We start from the raw sequence: 25,636 nt of genomic DNA on the forward strand, positions 1-25,636 counted from the left end.
GGACACCATAAAATGAACCTAAGCATTGCGTGACAGAAACATTGCAATATGAAGACATATTAAGAGGTTAATAGTCACCATGAACTTCCACCGCACTCTCCAATAACTGAGGTACTGACTGGTTCGGAGCCAGTCTTTAAGGCCTTGCAGCTGCTCATTCACAAACATTGACATATGTCACCCCACAGGACGCAATTTGTGTTACAAAATTGAACTTGTAGTTAATATTACTGTCTAGACTTTTTTCACATTCACATATCTTAATATTAAGTTAATATTTATGCAATCATGCCAAATGCTTCCTACATTATTCAAAATGTTGTTGGGTAATTTATATATATATTATATTCCGGGTTTCATTAATGTTACAGTCACACCGCAGGATATTTGACATATAAACCTTTACATAAATGTGTCTTCTCATCAAAGACTAATATGAAACATAATGTACCACATCGTCTTTCATTGACATTTGTTCTGTAAAGGAAAAATAACAATTTTGTAGGTTTTTAACCAATGTTACGGAAAAACAAGGCGTCACGTCTCCCACCCATATTTTAAAATGACCGGTTTCTTGTCTAAACTAGCCTGTAAGGTCATTAACAACACCTGAATGGGGTTTATTAATTTCAGAGACAATGGGACATAAAAGCAAGAATACGCTCAGTAGGCTAAAGGATTTTTCTAAATGTTCAAGCATCAAAGGGTATTTTGATGTAACCTGTTAAACCAATCTGGCGACTGTAATCAGAGAAGTGTGAGCAAACTCATGTTGCACTCATCATGCACTCATTCCTCAAGGCTGGAGGTTGTTTTAAAGTCCAGTGTTGGTCCAACAAAGTTCTAGGCGTGTTCTTTTGTTTGAGTTTTTCATGTTTCCATAGGCCTACTTTTCAGCATGGTCGACTGATTCCTTTCTTTCTATGCATGCTCTAATTAATTGTTCCTCTTAAAAAGGTTTTTTTGTTCACACCAGTGATCCGTATTTTCTTCACTAAGCTTACACTTCAAAACTTATTCCATAGCCTACAGTCCCGTGGTCCATTTCTTCCATTCCCCCATCTGTCACCCACCGTGAGGCGAGTGACAGCTATCCCATTCGATGTCCCTGGTCGCTACAATAGGCCTACTTTAGGCCACTCCAGAGTATGTATGCCATGCAGGGCCATATTACCGACCGGGCGAGTGGGGCTGGCGCCCCGGGGGCCCATGGATCCAGAGGTCCCAGGGGGGGCCCAACAACAATCCAGATACCGATGTGGATGCTGATTGCGATAGAGCCCTCTATTCTAGGATCTTCTTTAGTTGTACTTCTTTAGTCTATAAGGGTTAACTGAAATGGGCTGGGGGGAGTGACAGCAGTCAGAGGGCCCTCGGCCACAGGACATAGGAACCAGAGGGCTCCTAGGCCATGTCGTACAGCAACCAGAGGGCCCCTAGGCCACGGAGGACGGCAATCAGAGGGCCCCTGGGCCACGGAGGACGGGAATCAGAGGGCCCCTGGGCCACGGGGGATGGCAAAGGGCCACTGAACCACGGGATATGGCAACCACAGGGCCCCTGGGCCACTGTGGACGGCTATCAAAGGGCCCCTGAGCCACGGGATATGGCAACCATAGGGCCCCTGGGCCACAGGAAACGGCAATCAAAGGGCCCCTGGGCTATGCGGTACGGCGACCAGAGCGCCTAGGGGGACAGCAATCAAAGGGCCCCTGGGCTACAGGATATGGCAACCAGATGATCCCTGGGCCATGCAATACGAAAACCAGAGGGCCCCTGGGCCACAGAATATGGCAACCAGAGGGCCCCTGAGCCATGATGTATGGCAACCAGAGGGCCCCTGGAGCATGGGGGACGACAACCAGAGGATCCCTGGGCCATGAGGAACGGCAGCCATTGTAAGAGAAAAACCAATATGGATTTTCCAGTGGACTCAGTTCTGCTAAAAATCACAGAAAGTCGCAATTGGCTCTCTGAAAAGTCGCTTAAAGTCACCAGATAACATCATGACATTACGTATGATGTCACAGCACCATGCACGCAATGCCAATCTCTAGAAAACGTGTGGGGACGGTTATGTCTGTAGTAGAAGAAGACAGTGCTAGTGATTTTTTACAGTTTCGTAATGGAGAGGTGTAACCCCCACAAGTCACTAAGGTGCTGTTTCCACGTAGCTGGATATTTTTATATGTGGATATTTTTTTTCTATTGGCTTTGCATTGGTTTTGGCCTTCCGTTTCCACGTAGCAGATATTTAAAAATCCAGGTATAAAAAGCAGGAGAAAAAAATCCTGTTTGGGCAGCTGAAACGCATTTGTTACAATGGAGGCTTTTTTTTATCCACATGTTTCGTTTACACCTAGCAGGAGAAAAAAATACCCTGCTAAAAAAATATCCTGCTACGTGGAAACAGCACCTAAATCTAACGGCAAAGTTTCTCAATTGACTACACCTGCTTCGTGACCACAACGTATCCTGGGCCTAACGCTGGCCCCAGTAGAGAGCTAGTAGAACTTGAATCTATTTTCTGTGGGAAGTGATTTTGATGGTGATTCACTTGTCATGATACCTATTAGTTGTCTTCGGGGAGAGTAATAGACAAGTAGACATTCACCTTCGGAACACCAGGTTTTGTACCACTTCACTTTGTAAATTACGCTTCCATATGTCCCACAGTTAAGTGAAAATTGAATCTAATATTCTTAAATCCATTTATCGAAACTTCTATCAATATTATTTTATTAATATCTCACATATCAGATTTAGCCACCAATAATTTATTTAAAAGCTCATAGACATTTACATAATATTATAACTGTATTGGAATAAATTATATTGTACTTAAAGACTTATGTCATTGAAAGAGCAACTGTATTTTTTTCAGTGAACAAATTTGGATTTCCAATGTCGTTTTTCCAGTGGACTCAGTATTGTTAAGAAAATCACAGAAAGTTGTTATATTGACTCTCTCAAAAGTCGCTAGAAGTCGCCAGATTAAGTCACGACATTATGTATAATGTCACAGCGTTATAACGGGTGCACGGCAGGAGGGGGGGCCCTTGCAATCTCCTTGCCCCGGGGCCCAGACCCACCTTAATCCGGGTCTGATGCCATGGGTGTCATTACACACCAGATACCACTTTTGAGATTAATTTAGCTTGTCCCCACCACTTTTTTTAACGAGTAGAAAAAACAGCGTTGGCCTACCCGGACATGTTGTCACTGTGGTGTTACGTCCCGACCATTTTTAAAGCTAATCCTCCACGTAGGCTTATGGTAATAGGTAAACTGACATGTCAGTCCTTTTAGACACCCCTGGATCAGGCCTACTAAACATCCAATTAAACAAGCTACCGGTACTTGTTTTGGATGTTCGCACCGTTTCACATAGGTAGCCTATTCAATAAACTAATGCGGAAGCCAATGTTATGTGAATGCGCGATGCCTAGCACTACCTATTTCTCACACACAGAAATGGAACAAAAACTCACCATTGATTACATTGTCCTCATCCGTTGCGCGACTCCCTTTTGCCGATATTTCACCAAGGCCCACTCACAGGGCGAGGGTGTGAGTAAAAACCAAACAGCTTTCATGTGCAAGGCAGGCAAGCAACTGAGTTCTTCTGGCCCGGCTGCTTCTTCCAACTTCTTCCGGTTGATGACGTAGGTAACCATTACTCCACGTCAATTGCGGGAAGATACAAGGCAGAATCACAGAAGTTTCATGATGAGATTGGAATTCGATTTTGTGAAAAAAATAATTCGTGGTGAGACTTCACATCTGAAGACGATACAATGGCTGCAGTCGCGCAAACTGATAAAGAAGAAAATGAAATGTAAGAAATGCCACCACAGCATGAAGCTGACCAAGAAGAGGAGGACTGCGGACCATTATGCTTGGTAAAGTCATAGGCCTGTAGGGTATACCAACCCATTGCAACTATGCTGTTCATTGAAACTGCTGCTAGTATTGCCAATGGTTCATGAATATTGACTAGGCCTAAATAATGAACTATCATTTAGGCCTACTAATAGGCTATGACAAATAACAGTTCCTCAGCTAAACATGTAGGCCTAGTTCTGGAAATTCCAAATGAAGGACAATGGAGATCCTTTCATGTAGGCCTAGGCTAAAGTGCAATTTATTCATTTTTTTCATAACGAATATAGGTTTCAGGCCTAGTTCTGGAAATTCCAAATGAAGAACAATGGAGATCCTTTCATGTAGGCCTAGGCTAAAGTGCAATTTATTCATTTTTTCATAATGAATATAGGCTTAGGCCTACGTAGACATTTATGGTGGTGGTAGGCCTAAGGCTACTCATGAAAAACAACATTTGTGAATGCAATCTAGAAACTACTTTTAGATGACACAGTGCACCTCTGAAACGAATGTAGGCTACATATGAGTAGCAGACCTTAATCATGGTTCTCTATTGGTCATGAAAATGTAATTGTTTTTCATTGAAAAACTGTGGGAAACATTTTTGCCAAACTTTCAAGAATCAGTGCAGGTAGGCCATAAGCCTAAAGTAAAAGTAGGCCTACATAGCTGTTACACAAAAGTGCATAGCTGTTAAAATATCACATAGCTGTTACACAACTTACTCCATTGTTAACTGTGTTGTTACTGAAAAACTCAATGAAAACCTACAAGAACCCACCACAAATTTCATCCAACTAGCTCAAAGGTCCAATCACAAGACAAGTACACAGGTCTACTGCTTATTCCAATAAGTTAGCCTGACTGTCTTGTTTGTCTTTTTTACTTTTACTTTTGACACTTCTGGTGATACTGTATATCTTTGTTATTATTGACTGCTCAGTAAAGGTATATTATTGTAAAACTGCTATATATGTATCTGCATCGATAATTGGATGTTATTCAGTACATTATCTTCATTTGTGTGTATATTATTGGTGTAAGCCTTTAATACTTTTATTTCTTTATACTAACGACAGGATATGTCGACGGACTGCCCACAAAACCACACACACCTCCGTGCGGCAGAATTCCGTCTTCAGCCACTCCAAAGTCCCCTTTCAAAAGTGGATCGAGTTCATGTACAGGTAAGAAAAACCTCCGGGGGTAATACCAGGACAATGTCTTCATGTATTACCCATTAGAGCAGTGGTTCTTAACTGGAATAGCCTTGGGACCCTCATTTTTTTTTGGTTATTACGTTGTGACTCAATATATTGTCGCACCATCAAATTCTTCAAATAATTATCAAAAATATATCCATGCATTTGAAAATATGCATCAGCATTTGTATGTCTATTAACTAATGGAGAGGAGTTTCACTCTCTCTTGGACATCAGTCATGTATTCAATACCGCATCTTGGTTAAATTTCATTCATTCATTTTTACACCACAGCTCTGCGACCCACTCAGGACCCCTTCGTGACCCACTTTTGGGTTCCGACCCACCAGTTAAGAAACACTGCATTAGAGTACCTTTCCGTAAACTGTGGGAAGGCTAATAAAACATAATAATGAATACTAGGACAGTATGCCAGGAACCTGGCTAAGAAGTAACAGTCCACCCTTTTTAGATTTTCAGATATTTGTATTATTTCCAAGCATTATTGATGAATGTGCCTATCATTTCTTCTCATTTTTTTCAGTGCTTAGATTTATTGTATCAGACTTATTAGCATAGCTCAGCATACTCACTGGAAGTGAATGGGGGCATTAAAACAAACATAAACAAACTTAAATGTTGCCAGGCCTCCTGAAGTTAGACATTACAATAGAATTACATCCTTCATCAATATTGAATCCTTGTTTTTTTTTCTTGAAGATTTTCTCAAGGTCTCAGACTCCGGCAGATCGACATGATGCAAGATGAAATTGCCCAGAGTTCTACTACACTGTCCAAAATGAATAAAAAGCTGAGGGACAGCTGTGTTTCGGCAATGGACAGATTCAGGCATCGCACAGGACAGCGGATTGGCGGAAGGAGGGAGTTTGTGGCGATTGACGAGAGTCATTTTCGTCACAAGAGGAAGGTGAGTAATAGCAATAAAGGACAGGGGTTAACAGGTCAGGTCAGGTCAGGTGTAGAGGGGCTCAAAATTGGGTCCTCATTACATTATACAGTAGGTATTTTGTTGGAGGGCCCGTTTTGGAGTGCTTCAATGAATTCATTGTCTCTATGATAGGTTCAAATGCACCATACCAAGATATTCGCCTCACAGAACATGAATGTTTATGGTGGTAGGCTACTGCGCCATACATGCATTGTACTGCATCAGAGGATTTGCTGAATATACTGTTTGTGTAATTCAAGTATTTTTGCCAATGTATGTTAAATGTACACTGTGTGAGATTTTTAGTTGTTTATTTCCAGAATCCATGACACCCATTCACTAATGTTACCTTTTCCATGAATACTCACCACCACCATCAAATTCAAAGTATTCATTATGACTGGAAAAATGGCACTTTTCATGGCCCGCAATTTTGAATTTCCAGAAATAGCCATTTTTAGCTGCAAAAATGACTGTACTTGGACCATACTAGAATATATTTGTTTATTACTTTGTAAACTTTCGTGAAAAGATCAAATTTGGCAATAGGCAACCCAATTTCAATGAGCAGCATAGTTGCAGTACCTTTTTTGACCTTTTCCTGCACAGTGTACCTTTAAGACTTTTATGGCTGTCAGTGACAAGTAGGCTACACTCTATGGTTGTGACGTCATCGGTCGAATGCTCCATTCATTTCAACGGGGCTCCCCAACGTTCTTACGTCTGTTATTTTTCGATAACGGACGGGTTGGTCTATAACAGACCGCTGTCAATGGCAACAAGACTTTTCACTGCTAAAGCGACTTTTCAACAAGACTCTAATCTGCTGCTGTGATAGACAACACCTGTTGTCCTGGCTACCTAGCTGTTAGCGGTGTTCCACAACGGCACTGTTTTGTTTTGCGCAGCAACAATCTTTTGACATTAAAAACTATAATAGACTGCACATTAAATATGCCTAAAGAAATGTCCCCGCCATGTGTGAATCATTTAAGTATATCCATATAATAAGCGGGTTAACTTTCGGCGAGTCGGTCGCTTTGTGGAATAGCAGCACTTCAGAGAGAACAAGACCCCTCCGCTCCGCGTCGGGGTCTAAAGATTCTCTCTGTCGTGCTGCTATTCCACGGTAGCGACCTTCTCGCCGAACGTTAACCCTTACATAAATGCCTGGTTAAGGTAGTCTACAGGTATCGGTAGGCTATAGTCCTATATTAATACTTATGTAACGCTGTTTATATTTGTTTTTTCTATTTCTGCATCAGTATGGGAGAGGACGAGTAGCAGGAGCTTGGCAGAGGAAGAAGTGGGTATTTGGAATGCTGGCTGTGAGGCGGGGGAAAACCCGCAAACCCATCCTCCGCCTGGTTGAGAGGCGTTCAAGGAGACACCTGGTGCCAATCATACAACGCCACGTGAAACCGGGAACGGCCATCATAAGTGATGAATGGCGGGCCTACCGTGTCCTCTCAAATGCTGGGTATGTGCACCACAGAGTCAACCACAGTAGGTGGTTTGTTGACCAGAGGAGTGGTGCACATACCCAGCATATTGAGAGAGGCTGGAGGCATTACAAGGAGCACATATGGAGGTTGAGGGGCAACCGTACAGAGAGCTTGCTCTCGGACCACCTATCCTGGATAGAGTGGCACGAGTGGTTGGGGAGGAAGCACCACCACGGTGTTTTTGGGAGGCTCCTCCATGACGTTGCCAAAATGTACAGATAGAGGTGATAGGCGGTCCGAGAGCAAGCTCTCTGTATGGGAGTCACTCTACCATTGTCGTGCGCCCTTTAGGTCCATGGACTTTATTTGCCAATTCCACTAACTATTAACCCTCTGATTGTGTTAGAAACTGGGTTACGCTCATGGTGTTAACGGTCAAAACTGACTACATACACAAAAAAGGTAATAATAGTTTGATTAAAAATCTGATTTGCATATTTTGTTATTAATACCTTTTAGACATCCTTTCATATCCAACATGTCCAATGTAATTTAAATGTTATGCTGCTTTGTTTTAGTGATTTGTAGGCTTCTTTTTATCTTGCACCAATTCGTTTCATTAACCCTCTGGAGTCTAGTGCCTCTAAGAGGCTTTCAGGCCGTTTGGAACACCTTTACTTTTTTCAAGTATTTCAACTAACTATAAAGATCTATACTAATGTGGCACATATGGTTGTATTCTGAAAAGAAAACAAAAAAAAAGAATATGAGAGTAAAGTGAATGTATATAACAGTATGTAACTTTGGGAGATGTAAATTAATGGTCCGGTCATTTTTGACCGAAACACCACGTATGTAACAAGTTGGTGTGTCCTCCACAATTTTTTAGGAATTCCATTATATTTCATATTGACCATTTGACTAGGTTAGCTGGAGGATATAATGAAATGTCATTTCTATATGATGAAAAATAGAAAAGTTAATGTTCTTTCCATTATGCATTAAATTGGCCATTTGGTGTGCATCTGAGAAAACTGTGTCAACTGTGCCACCTCCTTGTCGGCGTATGTCTATCACCACCCTGTGTGTGTGTGTGTGTGTGTGTGTGTGTGTGTGTGTGTGTGTGTGTGTGTGTGTGTGTGTGTGTGTGTGACAGAGAGAGAAGTGCCAGTCTGGAGCAAATAGGCCACAGGAGGTGTGCATGGCAGCCAAAATGTTCTATTAAGCTGCAGAGACCATTCTGTCACAATAAGATACAAGATAGCAAAACATTCATAGATAACACACAAATACAATATCTATTAGCAATATAGCCTAAATAAATATACAAAAATACAAAAGCTTTTTAAAAATCTGAAATGCAACTGCCAACTTCTCCCTATATTTTGGTATCAAGAGGTTTCCGTGATAATAGCGATGTGGTTTCCCTCAGCAACACACACATAGCCTATTACTTTGTTTTGCAGCAAAGGATTTCAAGGCCAACTTCAAATATAAGGCTCATCAGTGAGCGGCCCACAGTTTGAGAGTCATTAGAAGACCGGTAGCCTATTAGTAATGTGTCGTTCACGAACGAACCGTTCGTTTTGAACGAGTCTTTGAAGTGAACGAAGCGAACTAGTTCTCCGCCTCTCGTTCACTTTGTTCGTTGGTGAATCACCGGTCTGTCACTAGTCAGTCAGACAGTAGCAGAAAGAAGTTGTCGTCCAATGAGCATTTTAATCTGCGCAAAGGGGCACCACTTTATCTCTTAATGTGATATCTTAATATTACCAGAGTTTTTACACATACCGGGTATTTAGTTCATAATTTAGAAAAGCTCAGCAGTTCACATAGTCCACAGTTCACAGCTCTGAACGAGCTGAGCTCTCGTTCCTGAACGAGGAGCCAGTGAACTGCAGCCAATGGTTTCCATGACCACGAATACACAACACGTGGCAGAGACAAAGATTCAAGATTCAAGATTAGGCATACTTCTAGTTGGAAATGCCACTTGTAAATGATATTTTATTCTTTTTATTAATGGGTGCTACTGTTCAATATATAAAATTAATCTGCAAAATAGGTTTCAGGTGATATGTTTAGACACGAGGAGCACCTTAGATCTACACAGCACAGCGAGAACGAACTGTATTGAGTCTCCATGACCATAAATAAACAACTTAACGTGGCAGAGACGAAGGCATACTTTTTGGTTAAAAACAGCTTGTAATTGGGCTTTTTTAAATGTGTGCTGCTGTTAAATAAATAATATAACTAGGCAAAATGAGTTAAGTTGATATGTTTGGACATGAGAAGCACACAGGCAAAGTATGAATGCCCCCCTCCTCCTCTCGTTCACTGAACTAGTTCGCTCGTCATTCACCCCTTGCTCTCCTGCATTGTGGCGTGACGTAATCAAAATGAACGACTGAACGAACTGTGAACGAACAAATTCCTCAGCAGAACTGAACGAAGAGAACGAACTGGCGCGAAAGAATCGCCATGCCCTTCACTATAGCCTATGCCCTTAGAGGAGTCAGGATTTACCCCCCGTTTCCTGTTTTGTTTATTATTGGAAGTGTATCCAGGGTACATAAAGAGACATTAACATAAAGACAAGACAATAAAGTAATCAACATAAGTACAAATGACAAAAAATAAACAATACAATGAAAAAGAATTAAACAACAATTAATCTAAGAGGCGGAAGGTGCCCAGGAGGAGTTGGCCCTACATCTTTATGGCTTTGGGGTTGGTAGAAAAAAACTACGGAGCCATTGTAAAATCTTAACTCATTCAGAAAAATAGAAAGTAGAGGCTTGTATTTGCTGTATTTACATTTGTGTATGAAGCATTAAGCTTGTACAAAAATGAGGTTCACTACCTATTCCCCCGTTTCCTGTTTACCCCTGTTCAAATAAATTTACGTGACAGGCGCCGCCCACGCAGTGACACAACATCTTCGCCTTAGCTACTGAACTGTAATCATTCAGGCGCAGTAGACTAATTCGCTAGTTATTGTCGTTCATATTAATCAGCAAGGTCATGGAGTCGACGAAAACTCACACCCGCTCCACAACCGCAAGAAGAAATGAGGAAGCTCTCGCCGACGGTAAGTACAAGCAAACGTATATGGTTTTGCTATTTTAAAGGACGACGGACGACAGGTTTAAGACACTAACAGCTGGCTTGGTTTACAAAAGTCTCCAGAGGAAGGCTAACCAAATTTACGCTTACTTCCGTCGCAAATACTGTTTTCCACACTATATTTACTGTTTTTATTCCAATGTTAACTGAACGGAATTATTAGTTATTAGTCAACCTTATACAGTAATCCAGCCGATCGACATATACCATCGAAACAGATCACCCAGTGACCACTTGCCCATCACGTGAAACTAACACCAACCTGCTAGCGCTAGTTCTACTGACATGCGGTTGGCGACAATTACTTTATTACTGTAGAGCTGCATAAAGTAGGCTTACAGGACTGGAGTGGAGTAGAAGTATAAAAAAGAAACCGAGTTAACTCTGAAGTGATATTTTGATACCAAACCAAACAATGTAGGCTTGTTCAAAATACATAGCACAATGCTACAACAGTTTCCAGCAATTCTCAAGCAGGCTAGCCTGAAAGTAGAGGTGCAAGTGAAGGAATGGCCTTTGAAGTTGCCCTAGAGCTGTAGAGTTCAGTGTTAGTTCAAACCTGTTATGGTCCCATGCCATGTGGTGGTAAACTTAACCTTTGAGTGGTGAATGAACACATTGAGAGTTGTGTGTGTGGAACACTATTTTATAGCGTGTAGGACTCCACAGTGCTAATTAAACTCTAAAGTTATCATTGAGTGGGACCATAGTACATGTTCAGAATAGGGTATAATAAACACTACATTTGAAAAGTTAATTGCAAAACGGTGTATCTCCATTTTGCAGAATGTTGTGAAATGTGGGGAAGCTTATTATGATGTCAAAGGGGCGTTTATTCAAAAAAGGTTAAGAACCAATACTCTACGTGGACTTACTTTAATACATAATGTAAAGGCCTACAGGCCTACTGTGGGCTATAGACCGAATGTGTTGTGTTTTTGAGAAATTATGGTATTGCCCAAGAACATTTCCACATTGCACTCAAAGTATAAGCAAAGCAAAGGGCTAATAAAGACATCCTTTATGAATGTAACACGAAACATAACATATTTGTGGTGACTCCTCATTTGCATCAAAATTTGAATTTGTCAACAAGTTATGTCCTGTATGAAAAACACAGCTATTGTCTTAAACTGTAAGCATTATTTTGCATATAAAATATATAACATATGATAATAACATAACAGGTTTGCTAAATCAACATTTATAGGGTACTTGACATAATTTCTAGTGATGACAGTGTGTCCCAACTCATTATCTATCTTGCATCCTCTCCTTTTGCTTGGTGCTCTGTGCATCTAGGCCTCGCCTCTATTAAGTTAGCAATTACCTTCTACCCTGTCAGCCTACGCACAACAACTTTTGGGGGACTCTTCCTTGTTCAACATCCCAATTGCTAATGAGAGAATGACCTTTGAATTATTCTTTTGTGAGGCATATGGTCAGTGGCGCATGTTTATATACTGATTTGAACCCAGTGACCTTTTCGTTAGTTCATCTGTAATGAACTATGTCTTTGTGGTTGAAATATTCACAGCACCCACTGCTCAGTTGGCAGTCAAGAAGAAGGACGCCGAGCTGCAATTGCTAAAAATGAGGCTGGAACACCAGCAGGAAAGAATCTCAGAGCTTACCACGGAGAGAGATTATCTGAAGGAGCAGCTGACAGCAGGTATGTTTTTATGTGCAAATTCTGTAAAATGAAGTAGAATCTTGCATCATTATCAAGGCGGGAATGTCAGACCTTACTTTCTGTGATTTATAGAAGTTTTCAACTGCTGCGTGACTATGCATAAACTGCTGCGTTTCTATGCATAAAGCTGGTCGCAAAAACATTCTCATACCTGCTGCAAGTCCATGCAAGCACTACACATAACATGGGTAGTATCTTGGGGTCTGGGACAGTGTAGCCGATGTGGCTATCTACAAAACTGGCATTGCTTGATTCAATAGCACACGCCTATGCCACCACTCATAGCACTGTCTAAGTGATATGATTGTTGAGTCGGTTAATGTTGTATCTAGCACTGAACAGTAGAGGCCTGCAGCAGGGCAGGACTCCCATGGGACACGTGGGAGGCGGCGCAAAAGCATAAGCAGGGGTGATAGCCGTCCGGCACCGCGCCGGAAATCTGGTGTAGCGTGGCTGTAGAATAAAATCTTTCCCCAATATTAATAAAATAATAAACTCTTGCGTGAGCCTTCATTAATGTATGGTGGTAATAAATGAGCGCGCAACAGCTTGTTGAGACGCGAAAGGAACCCAAATGAGCAGCAGCAGCCCTGCCATAACATTGTTTCATCCCGACACCTTAACAGCTGTAAAATGTAAAAAAAAAAATATGTCTGGAGTCACTCACCACCAGCACCACTGGCAGCAGGGTCAAGATCTAGTTCTAGTGAAGGGAGAAGTAGATTGGCTATGTGGTGGCGCGCAGAAAAGAGAGTTCTATACTGGTTACCTTTCCTCAGACATTTTCACTATCGATGGAGGCAAATCTAAAAATGTCATCTAGTTATACTGAAGAAACAGAGGAAAATACTGTAGACCAAGTCATTTGGATTCAGATAAAAAATTATCAACTGTTGTTAGCACAAATCCACATGGCTTGCTAGTTGTTATTTGGGTGTGCAGAACCGTGTGGATGTAAGTGGAATACTTGTGAAATTATGTGATCAAGACAACTTTTGAAGGTAAGGCCATTTGGTTATTGATTTGCCCGCTGTGGAATGTTTGCCTGGGCCCATATGATTTTGCCTTGCGCAGGTTAGCCTACTCCAAAAACCTGGTCATTAACGTTTTATTGATGTGCGCTAAATGACTGAGCAATGTTGACAAACTTTGGTGGAGATAAAGGGTTATTGATGTAGTGCCTAAATGTTGTCTGCATTTCAATAGCGGCTGATATGCGGCATGTGTAAATGACAGTGGAATGCTTGCAATTGGATCGCTAATGTTTCACTTTTGAGACGTGACTTAATCTGCAACTAGTGTGTGACTGCTTTGGAATGGATTGAATCGACCAGTCTGCATAAAAGATGTATCAAGGTTTATCAATTTAGAATGATTTTGGCAACTCCTAGCCTACACGGCTAGTGTGAGCTGGGTTCGTGGATTTTGGTCTGTTCATTGAGGGATGGTGTTTTGTTTTGTGTTATTCATAGACAAACCATGTGTCAAAAGCTGATTTCAGCGAGATGTTTATAATAGTTATGCTGACTAATCCAACCAGCGCACGCTGTGTTATTCAGTCGCTGTGTGAAAACTCTTGAACAGCCTCGCACAGGTTCACACAGCCTTTCTCTGAAAAAAAAAAGCGGATACTTAATCCCTACTCGTGGGCAAGTTCAGACTCAGGTTCAGGTACTTGGCGTCTGCGTTCCATTTCATATGGCCACCGTGCCACCTAGACATGCAATGAATGGTCATCTTATTTTCACGCCCTGCTATTTTCATGTAGCTTCGGTCCTGTCTTTGTGTTTGTTGTTTTCTGTTGTTATCTTTGCAACTAATACATTGTAATGGGTGTGTGTACACGCGCATGATTTTCATGTTTGTTAATTGACGACAAGCCAATATGAAAGTCACAGAGTAGTCACACAGTAGGCTATACTGTCCTGTCCGTAATAACCAGAGTTGGTTCTGTCATCTGTGGAGTCGGAAATATGCGATGTGAACCTGGGCCTACATGTAGTCAATCATATGCGCTTGTGCCCTAAATATTTCATGTAATTAAAGGGCGTTTCCCTACAACAGGAAGGCAGGGGTTATTTAAAATGAGACTATTAAATGTTTGAATGTGTCCAAATTAGGCCTACATTACGTCACATATGCAGTATGTCGCAATCCCCCCCGCCCCTCTCGAAAGGGGAGAGGGCAGCCAACAATGTTACATCTGCTGTACCTAGCTCACGCTGCATTTACACCTACGGCGCAGACATCCGCAGTACGTCCACAGAACGTGTCCGTTATCAGTCCAAAACTGGTTAGATTACATGAAAACAAATCATGCCTTGCACACAGGAGCGCGGTGTAATCGTGGCGCATGTCCGTCCCACCCGGGCATGTCCGCGTTGCTCCTTGAAAATAGAATGCATTTCCTGTGCGGATGTTCGTGTTCAATGTGCGGACTCCATTGAAAATGAATGGCTGCTGCCCGCGGATAGAACGTGGACGTTGACTGTGCAGTGTGTAAGGCAGCCCGTGAACCTCTCGGACTCGCACTGCTCACGGAGACATTAAGGAAACGTGCCGTCCCTGTGTGCATGTGCCGTCAGGCAGCACCACTGAACTGTTTTGGTGACAATATGGTTACAACAGGCTCTGCACAAAGGCTTGAACTGTAAAGGACTCTGTCCATTGAGTATTTGAAGTAATTACATTGTTTATTGTGGAGCACATCAAATTGAAGAGTTTTACATGTTTTAACGGCTTTTTGTCTTTTTTTGTACTAGCTTTGAAGCACGGAGGTGCTGGGGCTGTGGCTCCTTCTGTGGCTCCCAGTGCTGCTCCCACTCAGGCACCCAAAAAGGACGACAAGGTGGAAGAATCTTCCGCTTCTGAAACATCTGTGGATTCAGACTCAGACTCTTCCTCCTCTTCCAATAAAAAACAGAAGAAGGGCAAGAAGGCCAAGAAAGCGAAGAAGGAGAAGAAGACGGCCCACAGAGGTAACACACACAATTTATTTTGTTGTATAAATGCCGTTCCATGTGGCATTACATTTGGTATTGCTGCAAGTAATACAGCAACAATAATTCTGTCTATTGCAAAGGATTGTATAAGTTTCAGTCCAGAGATACACCAAACAGCACAGACTGTCCGGCCCCAATGTCACATACGCATGAGGCCTTGACGAAACCATGATAAAAAATTTAGAAATACAACACAAGCAGTGCTTAATTTGTCAAGTCGGAGGTCCCGGAGCGCTGGGTACGAGTAGCTCCGGCGCGAAAAAAACGTCCGAAGTCCGAACAACCCTGTGCACCAATGAATTCAGTAACCTAGGCTACTTGCCAACTAAAGGCCGTGAACGGGGATGTATGCGCAATATCCCCGTTGTTGTTTTTTCGTTCCTGATAAATACAAATATGGAACGGTTTAAATATCTGCTTTATTGTAAAAGTGTACCCTAGACAGCCTGTTCCGCTGTTCACCGTCACTGAGTGCAGGCCAGGGAATATTCTGATTTAATTTGGGAAAATGGACTAGGGATGTTAACCGGTAACCGGTTAACCGATAGTCGACCAGATCAACAGTAACCGGTTAAAATTTTCTGCCACCGGTTAACCAGTTGTAATAATAATAATAATTATAATAATAATTTCCTCCCAAAAAGCCCCAAAAAAACGATAATTTTGAGTAGGGCTGGGCGATATTGAGAAAAACAATAATCTCGATTAGTGTCTGCTATATCTCGATATACGATATATATCTCGATATCTATGCAAGGGGAAAAAAAAACACGAAATTCAGCAAAGGTTTTTCTTTTTATTTAAGTGCAAACAAGTGCTGTTATTGTTAAAGTTAAAAAAAACCGAACTTTCACATGAGGCAGCTAGCAATGCATTGTAGAACTAATGCATTTAAATGGCAGCTTTAACTGCAGCAGCGGTTAGCGTGCTAATGTTAGCGAAATCGCTAAATCACATTTTAAACAGTGAGTGAACAGTCATCTAAGTTACTAACACCCAGCCTGATATCGTGAATGATATTATCTCACCTGGACACAGTAACATACAGTAAGGCTGGCGCAAATGTAAAGCAACCAGTAGCACATAGATTTAGCCCATTTCTGTTGTCAGACACCAGCATTGACATGAATGACTTGGGCTGTTAGCTTGCTAACTTGCTTTTCACACACCACTGTACATTAAATTGTGGAGACCAGAATCGAAATCACTTAAAGTTTAAAACAATAGTTCACTACACTAACTATACATTTTACACTTAAAGCTTAAATGAAATTGTGCTTCCTTTCAGTCGGTGGATGTTCAAAACGTTGTCTATTACTGCCATCTGCAGGACGCAATGCGCTATGGCGGTAGAGCGGTATGGAAAAAATCCATACCTTGGGGGAAAAATACCCTGCACGATAGTATACCGTCCATACCGCGCACTCCTAATAATATGTACAAAAGTAAAAAAATATAAAAAAGCATCAAAATGCTTAAGCCATGTGAGATCAAAGGCTAGACTAGAGTCAGACAGGAGGCCCGTTGCTCCGGACCGCTTCCAGGCGGAACGAAAATAAACTGGTCTTTGTTCCTAGACGGCACTATTTGTGAAGCGAGGGGTGCATCGTCAGTATGCAGCGGTGATACACAGAAAACGGCAGTAATAAACGCTTAAGCTTATTAGTGTCACTGTATGCACTTATAAAAACAGCGGTAACTTTCTAGAAACACTTAAATCATATTTTAGTTGTTTATTATCATTTCGAAGCGGTTTCCAATGATTGGGAAACGCATCATGGCTGTATTAGCACAGCCGGTTTACCCCACTCTGGTTGTATGGGACAAAGATGTTTGACAAAAAGCGTCACGGACGGACGAACCAACGGACAAAGCCTCTTATAGAGATGCTCCTCATCAGAGGCTCTAAATCCGAAATAACGCCATATTATTGATCCGTTCGTCCTTTTGTTTGGAACAAATTCTGCTGCTTCGGCTTCTTCTGTGGGCGCCGCCATGTTGAAAGAGTTTATCAACACAAACACACGCCGCTACACGCAAGGGGAGGGGGAGGAAGAGCAGGCGGAGGGGAGCCAGCTCTGTTGGGGGGGAGACACACGCAAGGAGGAGGCGGGCGAACCGCTCCACAGCACAGAAGGGAAATCAGAGTGGCGAAATCTTACGCATTTACAGCCTAAACTCGAGATATTCGATATGTCAAGATATTAATCGATTTCATAAAACTTCTTGAGAAACGGTAAAACTCGATTAACCGCCCAGTCCTAATTTTGAGGTTTTAGTACGATAATTCATCATTTTCCATCTGGCAACAGTGGATGAACATGACAGGTCCTGTCTGCGCAGCCCAAAAAAAGGCTTATGTGAAAGATAAAAGAAATAAAAAAACAGTGCTGTGCATATCAGGCACGTGAAAGTTGTATAATTTAAGATTGACGGTTAACCACCGGTTAATGAGCCTCAGTAGCCGGTTAAGAGTTTTTTCAATTTTCGCCATCCCTAAAATGGACAGTGGACTATTCAGTATGCAGGCCAATGCCAAAAGGAAAGTTGGTTAGTTTGCTCTGGTAGTCACGCATCCTTAATCAGTAGCCTAGACCTAGTGCCGAGAGCGCAAACATGTAGTAGCTCCAAATAGCCTGCGCAGTTTCATACACTCTGCATAACCTATATAATTAATAGAACGAAAGCCCAGATCACATTTGCTGGTCCCTTTTTCTAGTCGCCATTATGACTAATGTTGAAAGTAAATTATGACTGATATTAATAAAGATTGCTCTTTTTCCTTGAGCGTGCGTGCCCTCGACCCCCACTCATGCCGTTAAATCTCCAGTCACTGAATAGAAATGCAGTTACTAAAATGAAACCATGCACCTGAAAATATAAGATCTGAAATGTATTTTTATGAAGTATAGCACCATTGTCCATTACACACAACGAGCAAACAAGAACTCAATTTTAAAAGCCAACAACGCGTGCGCTCAGAAGCCTGTTCAGTCTTCAGTCTTCAGAACGCATTTGAACACAGAGTTCGTATCACAAATAGGGTGTCACGATATCACTGACAAACGTTGAAATAGGTTTGAGTCCGACAAGTTGTGCCGCTTGTCTTGGACGCACTCTTTCAATTTCGGATTGCGTCTTTGACAGCCAGACATGATATGTAGCTCGTTTCATGGGACAAATTAGAATTGGGAAATCACAAAGACATATATTTAAACCAGACATCAACACGAAACAAACTTTAATTTATGTATTTCATTATTATTATTATTTTAAAAAATATATCGTTTGTCAAGATCGAGCTGGGGGAGCGCATGTCAGAGCTTCCGAAGAGCGCATCAGAGCTTCCGAAGCTAGCGCCGCCCTGCTCCCCCTCAAATAAAGCACTGAACACGAGACATAAGTAAACGACATTTGCACAATAAACATAACAAACAGGTTGTGGTTCAAAGGGGAAAAAGAAGGAAAATGAGCGTTAGCTGCCAAAATTACAGATCTTTACCAGAAATAAATGTTTAAGTGCCTAAAGCAATTACACGACCCAGAACCAATGATAACACAGTGAGAGTGTGTCGTGCGTGGATTCCCAGTTGGTCACTTTGTGCTGACTGGCACATCTCCGATGCTGCTGAAACAGATTCTGGCGTGGAGGCTATGCAAATGAGCTTGTGCTCAGCTCGTGGCGCGGCGCCAATCATGTAGGTAGTCATGCTAGAATTGTTAGAATTTTCTGCCTTTCACTGGAGACTGTAAGTCGTAGCTGTCATATACTGCTCCAGTACACTACACTTGTCAATAGGGGCGAGCCCTCATTGCGCCAGGTCGGTCGGGGGAGGAATTAACCAGCACTCTCCCCCATCCTCTTCCATGAGCCATAAAAGCAATTTCGTTGTTTGCAGTGACTGTGCTGTGTAGTGCTGTGTCACAATGACGGTACAATATATCGATGCACCAATCCTGCGGCTGGCGATTTTAATCGAATAGCATTGTACTGTAGGTAGGGATGCAAACGATTAATCGACTTTAATCGATCAATACATTAATCGATTAAAAAACATTAATCGCAATTAATCGATAATTCAACTGACAAGAGACCCAGGTGAAATGGGCATGTGAAGAGTTTTGGATTAAAGTTTTTTCTGAGAAACATTGAGATTATTTACCAGAATACCGTTTTGGAGTCTACCATTCTGCTGGGCTATAAATAGGGTCAGATTGTCCAGTTGTGTTTGATGGTTTGTTGATGAGCCCTCTATATCCTCTTACATAGTACACAAAACTTTACATGCGCTTGGGGCCCACTAGTTATCATTGATGGTGCCTATACAAGGTCAAGGTATGGAAGGGGTCAACACAAGGCCTGCAAACCCCTACTACCAATGATTATATTGCTGCTTCAGATGGCCCCAAACATATATGCCCAGGGCTACTGGTGGGAATGCATGTGTGATAGCGTTGCTGTGTGAGTGTGTGTGTCTGTGTGTGTTTGTGTCTTCGAAAGTTAAATGCATTAGGCCTACCTAGACTTGAACCTTGTTCTCTTATTTGCAGCCCAGACGACCACACAGGTCATAAAACGGTACGAGAGAATTGTGAAGATCTACCAGCGGGAGGACCACATCATGGCGGCTGCCTTTAAAAAAGGCGGCGTGGACCGCCTGACCATGTCGCAAACGGCTGCAATAGCTGAGCTCCATTTGGCAGCTCCTGAGAAGCTTACAGAGCTGCTGGTGCAGAGGGATGGCCCCACTAGGCTGAAGGCCATTTCTGAGAAGTGCGCGCAAGTCATTTTGGATGACCCTGCACTTGGGGCAAAAGTTGCAGAGATGAAAAAAACCGGGAATCTACTGCCGTTTAAAAATAAAAAGTCATAACATTTCATGACATCAAAACATGTCAATTATAAGCCAGTTTGGATTCAAAAGTTCTCAGTCACTGGTAAATAACATATCTACTGATGTTAAAGATTCAAAACACAAGTTCTGAGTATGAGACACAATTTATGAGCAGACTTCGATGGTTGATGTTTTGCATATTCTGTTTGGTCATGTTTTTTTATGGCTGAAACTGCTTTTTTTGTATTCCCAATCTTAACAACTGAATTATATGTTTTAAGACAAAAAACAAAAAAAAACAAAAAAAAAGTAAGGGGTTTTTTTTTTTGGAGGGAGTGTCAGGTGCGTGTGTGTCTGTGTGTGTGTGTGTGCGTGCGCGTGCTTTGGCGAGAGAGAGAGAGAAAGCGAGAGTATGGGTGAGTGCCAGCATTTCATGTGTGGGTATTTGTTTTTGTTGAGGGGGTGTTTGTTTTTTTATTGTGGGGAAGTTTTTGTTTTTGTATCTTCTTATCTGAATGTTTTTTAGTAATGATAATATTTTTAGTTTATTTTTCAACTGTTAAATAGTTTTTAAATGTGTTAGTGTTTAAACTGTTTACTATTACTGTTTAGAAAATAAATAGTTAAAGATATTGACGTTGTCTGTCCATGAAGCACATCATCTCACATCTCAAATGTATTATGTAAGTGGTGGTTTGTAAATGTTTTGATGAGCATAGTAAGATCTCTCAGATGTTGCCTCCCATGCATAAGCAATGCTCAACAAGTCATTTGTTAATGTGTTGTAAAGCCTTGACAGGATTTCACTTTAGGTCAGTTCCCCAGATATACTTAAGTAATGAGGTGTAACTCCTTGATAATGCATAAGCAATGCTTAACAAGTCATTTGTTAACGTTTTGGAAAGCATTGAAAGGTTTTCAATTTAAAAGTTCCCCAGACATGTGCAAGTAGTGAGTTGCAACTTCTTGTTAATGCATAAGCAATGCCTAACAAATCATTTGTTAACGTTTTGTAAAGCATGGAAAGGTTTTCACTTTAGATCAGTTCCCCAGATATACTTAAGTAATGAGTTGTAACTCCTTTATAATGCATAAGCAATGCTTAACAAGTCATTTGTTAACGTTTTGGAAACCATTGAAAGGTTTTCAATTTAAAAGTTCCCCAGACATGTGCAAGTAGTGAGTTGCAACTTCTTGTTAATGCATAAGCAATGCCTAACAAATCATTTGTTAACGTTTTGTAAAGCATGGAAAGGTTTTCACTTTAGATCAGTTCCCCAGATATACTTAAGTAATGAGTTGTAACTCCTTGATAATGCATAAGCAATGCTTAACAAGTCATTTGTTAACGTTTTGGAAACCATTGAAAGGTTTTCAATTTAAAAGTTCCCCAGACATGTGCAAGTAGTGAGTTGCAACTTCTTGTTAATGCATAAGCAATGCCTAACAAATCATTTGTTAACGTTTTGTAAAGCATGGAAAGGTTTTCACTTTAGATCAGTTCCCCAGATATACTTAAGTAATGAGTTGTAACTCCTTGATAATGCATAAGCAATGCTTATCAAGTCATTTGTTAATGTTTTGGAAAGCATGGAAAGGTTTTCACTTCAGAGAAGTTCCCCAGATATAGGCCTACTTAAGTAGGCCTAATGGGTTTTAAATCCTTGATAAAAGCAAGCATAAGCAATGCTTATGAAGTCATTTGTTAATGTTTTGGATAGCATGGAAAGATTTTCACTGAAAAAGTTCCCCAGATATGCATTAGTAATGAGTCGTGACTCCTTGGTAATGCATAAGCAATGCTTGTCAAGTCATTCGTTAATGTGTTGTAAAGCATGGAAAGGTTTTCACTTTAGATCAGTTCCCCAGATATACTTAAGTAATGGCTTATACATCCTTGATAGTGCATAAGCAATGCTTATCAAGTCATTTGTTAATGTTTTGGAAAGTATGGAAAGGTTTTCACTTAAAAAGCTCCCCAGATATGCGTTATTAATGCATTGAAACTTCTTGGTAATGCATAAGCAATGCTTATCAAGTCATTTGTTAACGTTTTGGAAAGCATGGAAATGTGTTCACTTTAGATCAGTTCCCCAGATATACTCAAGTAATGGGTTATAATTCCTTGATAATGCAAAAGCAACGTTTATCAAGTCATTTGTTAATGTTTTGGAAAGCATGGAAAGATTTTCACAGAAAAAGTTCCCCAGATATGCGTTATTAATGCGTTGAAACTTCTTGATAATGCTTACGCAATGCTTATCAAGTCATTTGTTAACGTTTTGTAAAGCATGGAAATGTGTTCACTTTAGATCAGTTCCCCAGATATACTTAAGTAATGGGTTATAATTCCTTGATAATGCATAAGCAACGTTTATCAAGTCATTTGTTAATGTTTTGGAAAGCATGGAAAGATTTTCACAGAAAAAGTTCCCCAGATATGCGTTATTAATGTGTTGAAACTTCTTGATAATGCTTACGCAATGCTTATCAAGTCATTTGTTAACGTTTCGGAAAGCATGGAAAGGTTTTCACTTTAGAACACTTCCCCAGATATACCTAAGTGATGGGTTATAGATCCTTGATAATGCATAAGCAATGCTTACCAAGTCCTTTGTTAGTGTTTTGGAAAGCATGGAAATGTTTTCACTTAAAAGGTTCCCCAGATATGCGTTAATGCGTTGAAACTTCTTGGTAATGCATAAGCAATGCTTATCAAGTCATTCGTTAATGTGTTGTAAAGCCATAACAGGTTTTCACTTTCGATCAGTTCCCCATATATAGTTAAGTAATGAGTTTTAACTCCTTGATAATGCATAAGCAATGCTTAAGAAGTCATTCGTTAACGTTTTGGAAAGCATGGAAAGGTTTTCACTTTAGATCAGTTCCCCAGATATACTTAAGTAATGGCTTATACATCCTTGATAGTGCATAAGCAATGCTTATCAAGTCATTTGTTAATGTTTTGGAAAGTATGGAAAGGTTTTCACTTAAAAAGTTCCCCAGATATGCGTTATTAACACATTGAATACCGGCGGTGCTCACGGAATTATGTCGTAGAATACCAGCGTTCTAAGCCCTTTTTTACGTTTTTTTGTAGACTCACAGCTTATTATGTGATAGGGCCACTGAAATATGTTATGACTCGTTTGAAAGTGGAGACGCTGCCCTCTTAGTAGGTGAAAACTGTGTGTCTCTACGAGCTTTTATTGCCGAGTAAACCCACGCTAAACCGAAGTGGGTATCCATGGAATTCAGCTACAATCGGAGATATTGAGGTTTTTGTGAAGGGTGCGCTTCTTCAGAATGTGACGAGTTTGAAAGGGGATGAGTTGGTTTTAATCACAATTTGGTGCAAGGTTAGCTCTGACACACATCTTCCTGCACGTCAAAGACACACCTCCTGCTCTAAACCACTACGACACCGGCAATCAATGCGCTTCGAAATCCACGTTTTTCACACAGACTGAACACAAGCTCTTTGCACACATGCAGAAGTCGGTACATTTGCTAAAATAGTTCCCGATGACTCCCGAAATAATAGCCCAACATTTGACAACAAATCCCAATGATATGATGCTTAGATGTAGCCCATCCGATCCATATGTAGCCATCTATGCTAGCTTCTGGCTTTCACATACAGGAAGACAGTTCCAACATAGGAGTGGAATAATCAAATAAAACTTATCTGGTTGGCGATCAAACTTCTAAATCGGGAGCGCATTACTCCAATTACAATTCGGGTGCCATTTTGATCCAAGGAGCTGGTAAAGGTCTAGGTAGCAAGCCCAGAAAGTTCAAGATACTCCTGGCACGATATACAATGGTCTCTGTGTTTACCTATTGCGTGAAGTCAGACACAATACACGCTACCGATCGTAGGCTACTAGGGAAACAACAACATAGCACGATTCACGAATACGGCAGCACACCTCCTGCTCTGTCACACTACGACACCAGCAATCGATGCCCTTTGAAATCCCCGTTTTTCACGTGGACTGATCACAAACTCTTTGCACACATGCAGAGGGTGAGACATTTGCCTAAATAGCTCCCGATGACTCCCGAAATAATAGCCCAACATTGACAACAAATCCAAATGATATGATGCTTAGATGTAGCCTAGCCCATCCGATCCGAATCATATGCGGTGGCAGATGGACACTCCCAACTGAGATCGCTCCCGGACGTGTAGTCCCAGGTGTTTCTATCACTCCCGGACGTGTAGTCCCACCCGCATCGATAGTCTGGCTAGTGGGAGCGAGCCGACAGGGGAGCGTCCTGCGTTGGGAGCGACAATCAGGGAATCATGATATGTAGCCATGCTAGCTTCTGGCTTCTCACATACAGGAAGACACAGAAACTTATCTTTTTTGGCGATCAAACGTCCAAATCGGAGCGCATTACTGCAATCACATATCGGTGCCATTTGGATCCAAGGATCTGGTAAAAGTCTAGCAAGTCCAGAAAGTTCAAGATACTCCAGGCACTATACAATGGTGTTTATTGCGTGAAGTCAGAGACAACACATGCTACAGTGACCGTACTAGGGAAATCAATGCAGGCAGCGCGATAGGCGACATGGGTTGGCATCCAGACATCTTGGTAAGTTAAATTAAAATATCCAAATCATAACACTCAAACATCATAACAATCAAACAACTTTGGACTGCAAATGTTGTCATTTATGTCCATCACAGAGCTACCAAAATCACATATATTGTCCATTGAAGGGTGTAGATTCAAAATATGATATGTAAATGCAAAAACGCATCTTTACGTTTTGGTATACAACGCATGGGCGTGAAAAACGCATTATTACGTCGTCGGTACTCAATGTGTTAATGCATTGAAACTTCTTTGTAATGCATAAGCAATGCTTATCAAGTCATTCGTTAATGTGTTGTAAAGCCATAACAGGTTTTCACTTTAGATCAGTAATGGTTCGTAATTCCTTGATAATGCATAAGCAACGCTTAACAAGTCATTTGTTAACGTCCAGAAACATCCATGAGGGGCAGTCACATGAGCCTGAACTTAGGCCTAGGCCTACTGTTTGCCATGCTAGCAGTCATCACACACTAACCATTACAAAAGGGTTAAATAAGACTTCGCTGATGCTAAAGCAAGAGTTTACAAACCGTTACCATACATGCCTAATAGTACTTGTTAATGGTTAGGTGGTAGGAGACAATGTTAGGAGATAATGTTTTTTTCATAAATAAAGGTGGGTTATCAGACATTTTAATGACGGTTTACTAATGCTTATCAGAAAGTTAAATCACCATAGACGAATGATTAATTAACAGTACTTAATAATTTCACAGAAATACATAATGACTGACTCGTGATTCACTAAGGGTTAACTAACGCTTAATTTTGTTTAGCGAGTAGTTACATCAGCACACACTAACCATTTACTAACGGTATTAGTTAATGGTTAAGAAAGGAGAAATAACACATACATAACGACTTACTTGTGATTCACTAAGGGTT

At 41.1% G+C, this 25,636-nt stretch overlaps 1 protein-coding gene across 1 annotated transcript; it reads left to right on the forward strand.

Moving 5' to 3' along the window:
* The first annotated feature begins 3,808 nt into the window (after positions 1 to 3,808).
* LOC134467092 (uncharacterized) lies at positions 3,809 to 7,763 on the forward strand. Its single transcript, XM_063221013.1, has 4 exons — positions 3,809 to 3,902; positions 4,965 to 5,072; positions 5,808 to 6,015; positions 7,302 to 7,763. The coding sequence occupies exons 1-4, from the start codon at positions 3,832 to 3,834 to the stop codon at positions 7,761 to 7,763; spliced, it is 849 nt and encodes a 282-aa protein (XP_063077083.1). The 5' UTR covers positions 3,809 to 3,831.
* The last annotated feature ends 17,873 nt before the right edge of the window (positions 7,764 to 25,636 follow it).

This window comes from Engraulis encrasicolus, chromosome 17 (assembly GCF_034702125.1).
Source record: "Engraulis encrasicolus isolate BLACKSEA-1 chromosome 17, IST_EnEncr_1.0, whole genome shotgun sequence".
In the NCBI taxonomy this organism is placed as follows: domain Eukaryota; kingdom Metazoa; phylum Chordata; class Actinopteri; order Clupeiformes; family Engraulidae; genus Engraulis; species Engraulis encrasicolus.

Bases quoted from the DNA above. Each gene is read 5' to 3' on its own strand.
- LOC134467092 (XM_063221013.1), top strand. From the start codon at position 3,832: ATGAAATGTAAGAAATGCCACCACAGCATGAAGCTGACCAAGAAGAGG. The intron at 3,903-4,964 runs GTAAAGTCATAG...TACTAACGACAG, and splicing joins ACTGCGGACCATTATGCTTG to GATATGTCGACGGACTGCCC. The intron at 6,016-7,301 runs GTGAGTAATAGC...TTTCTGCATCAG, and splicing joins ATTTTCGTCACAAGAGGAAG to TATGGGAGAGGACGAGTAGC.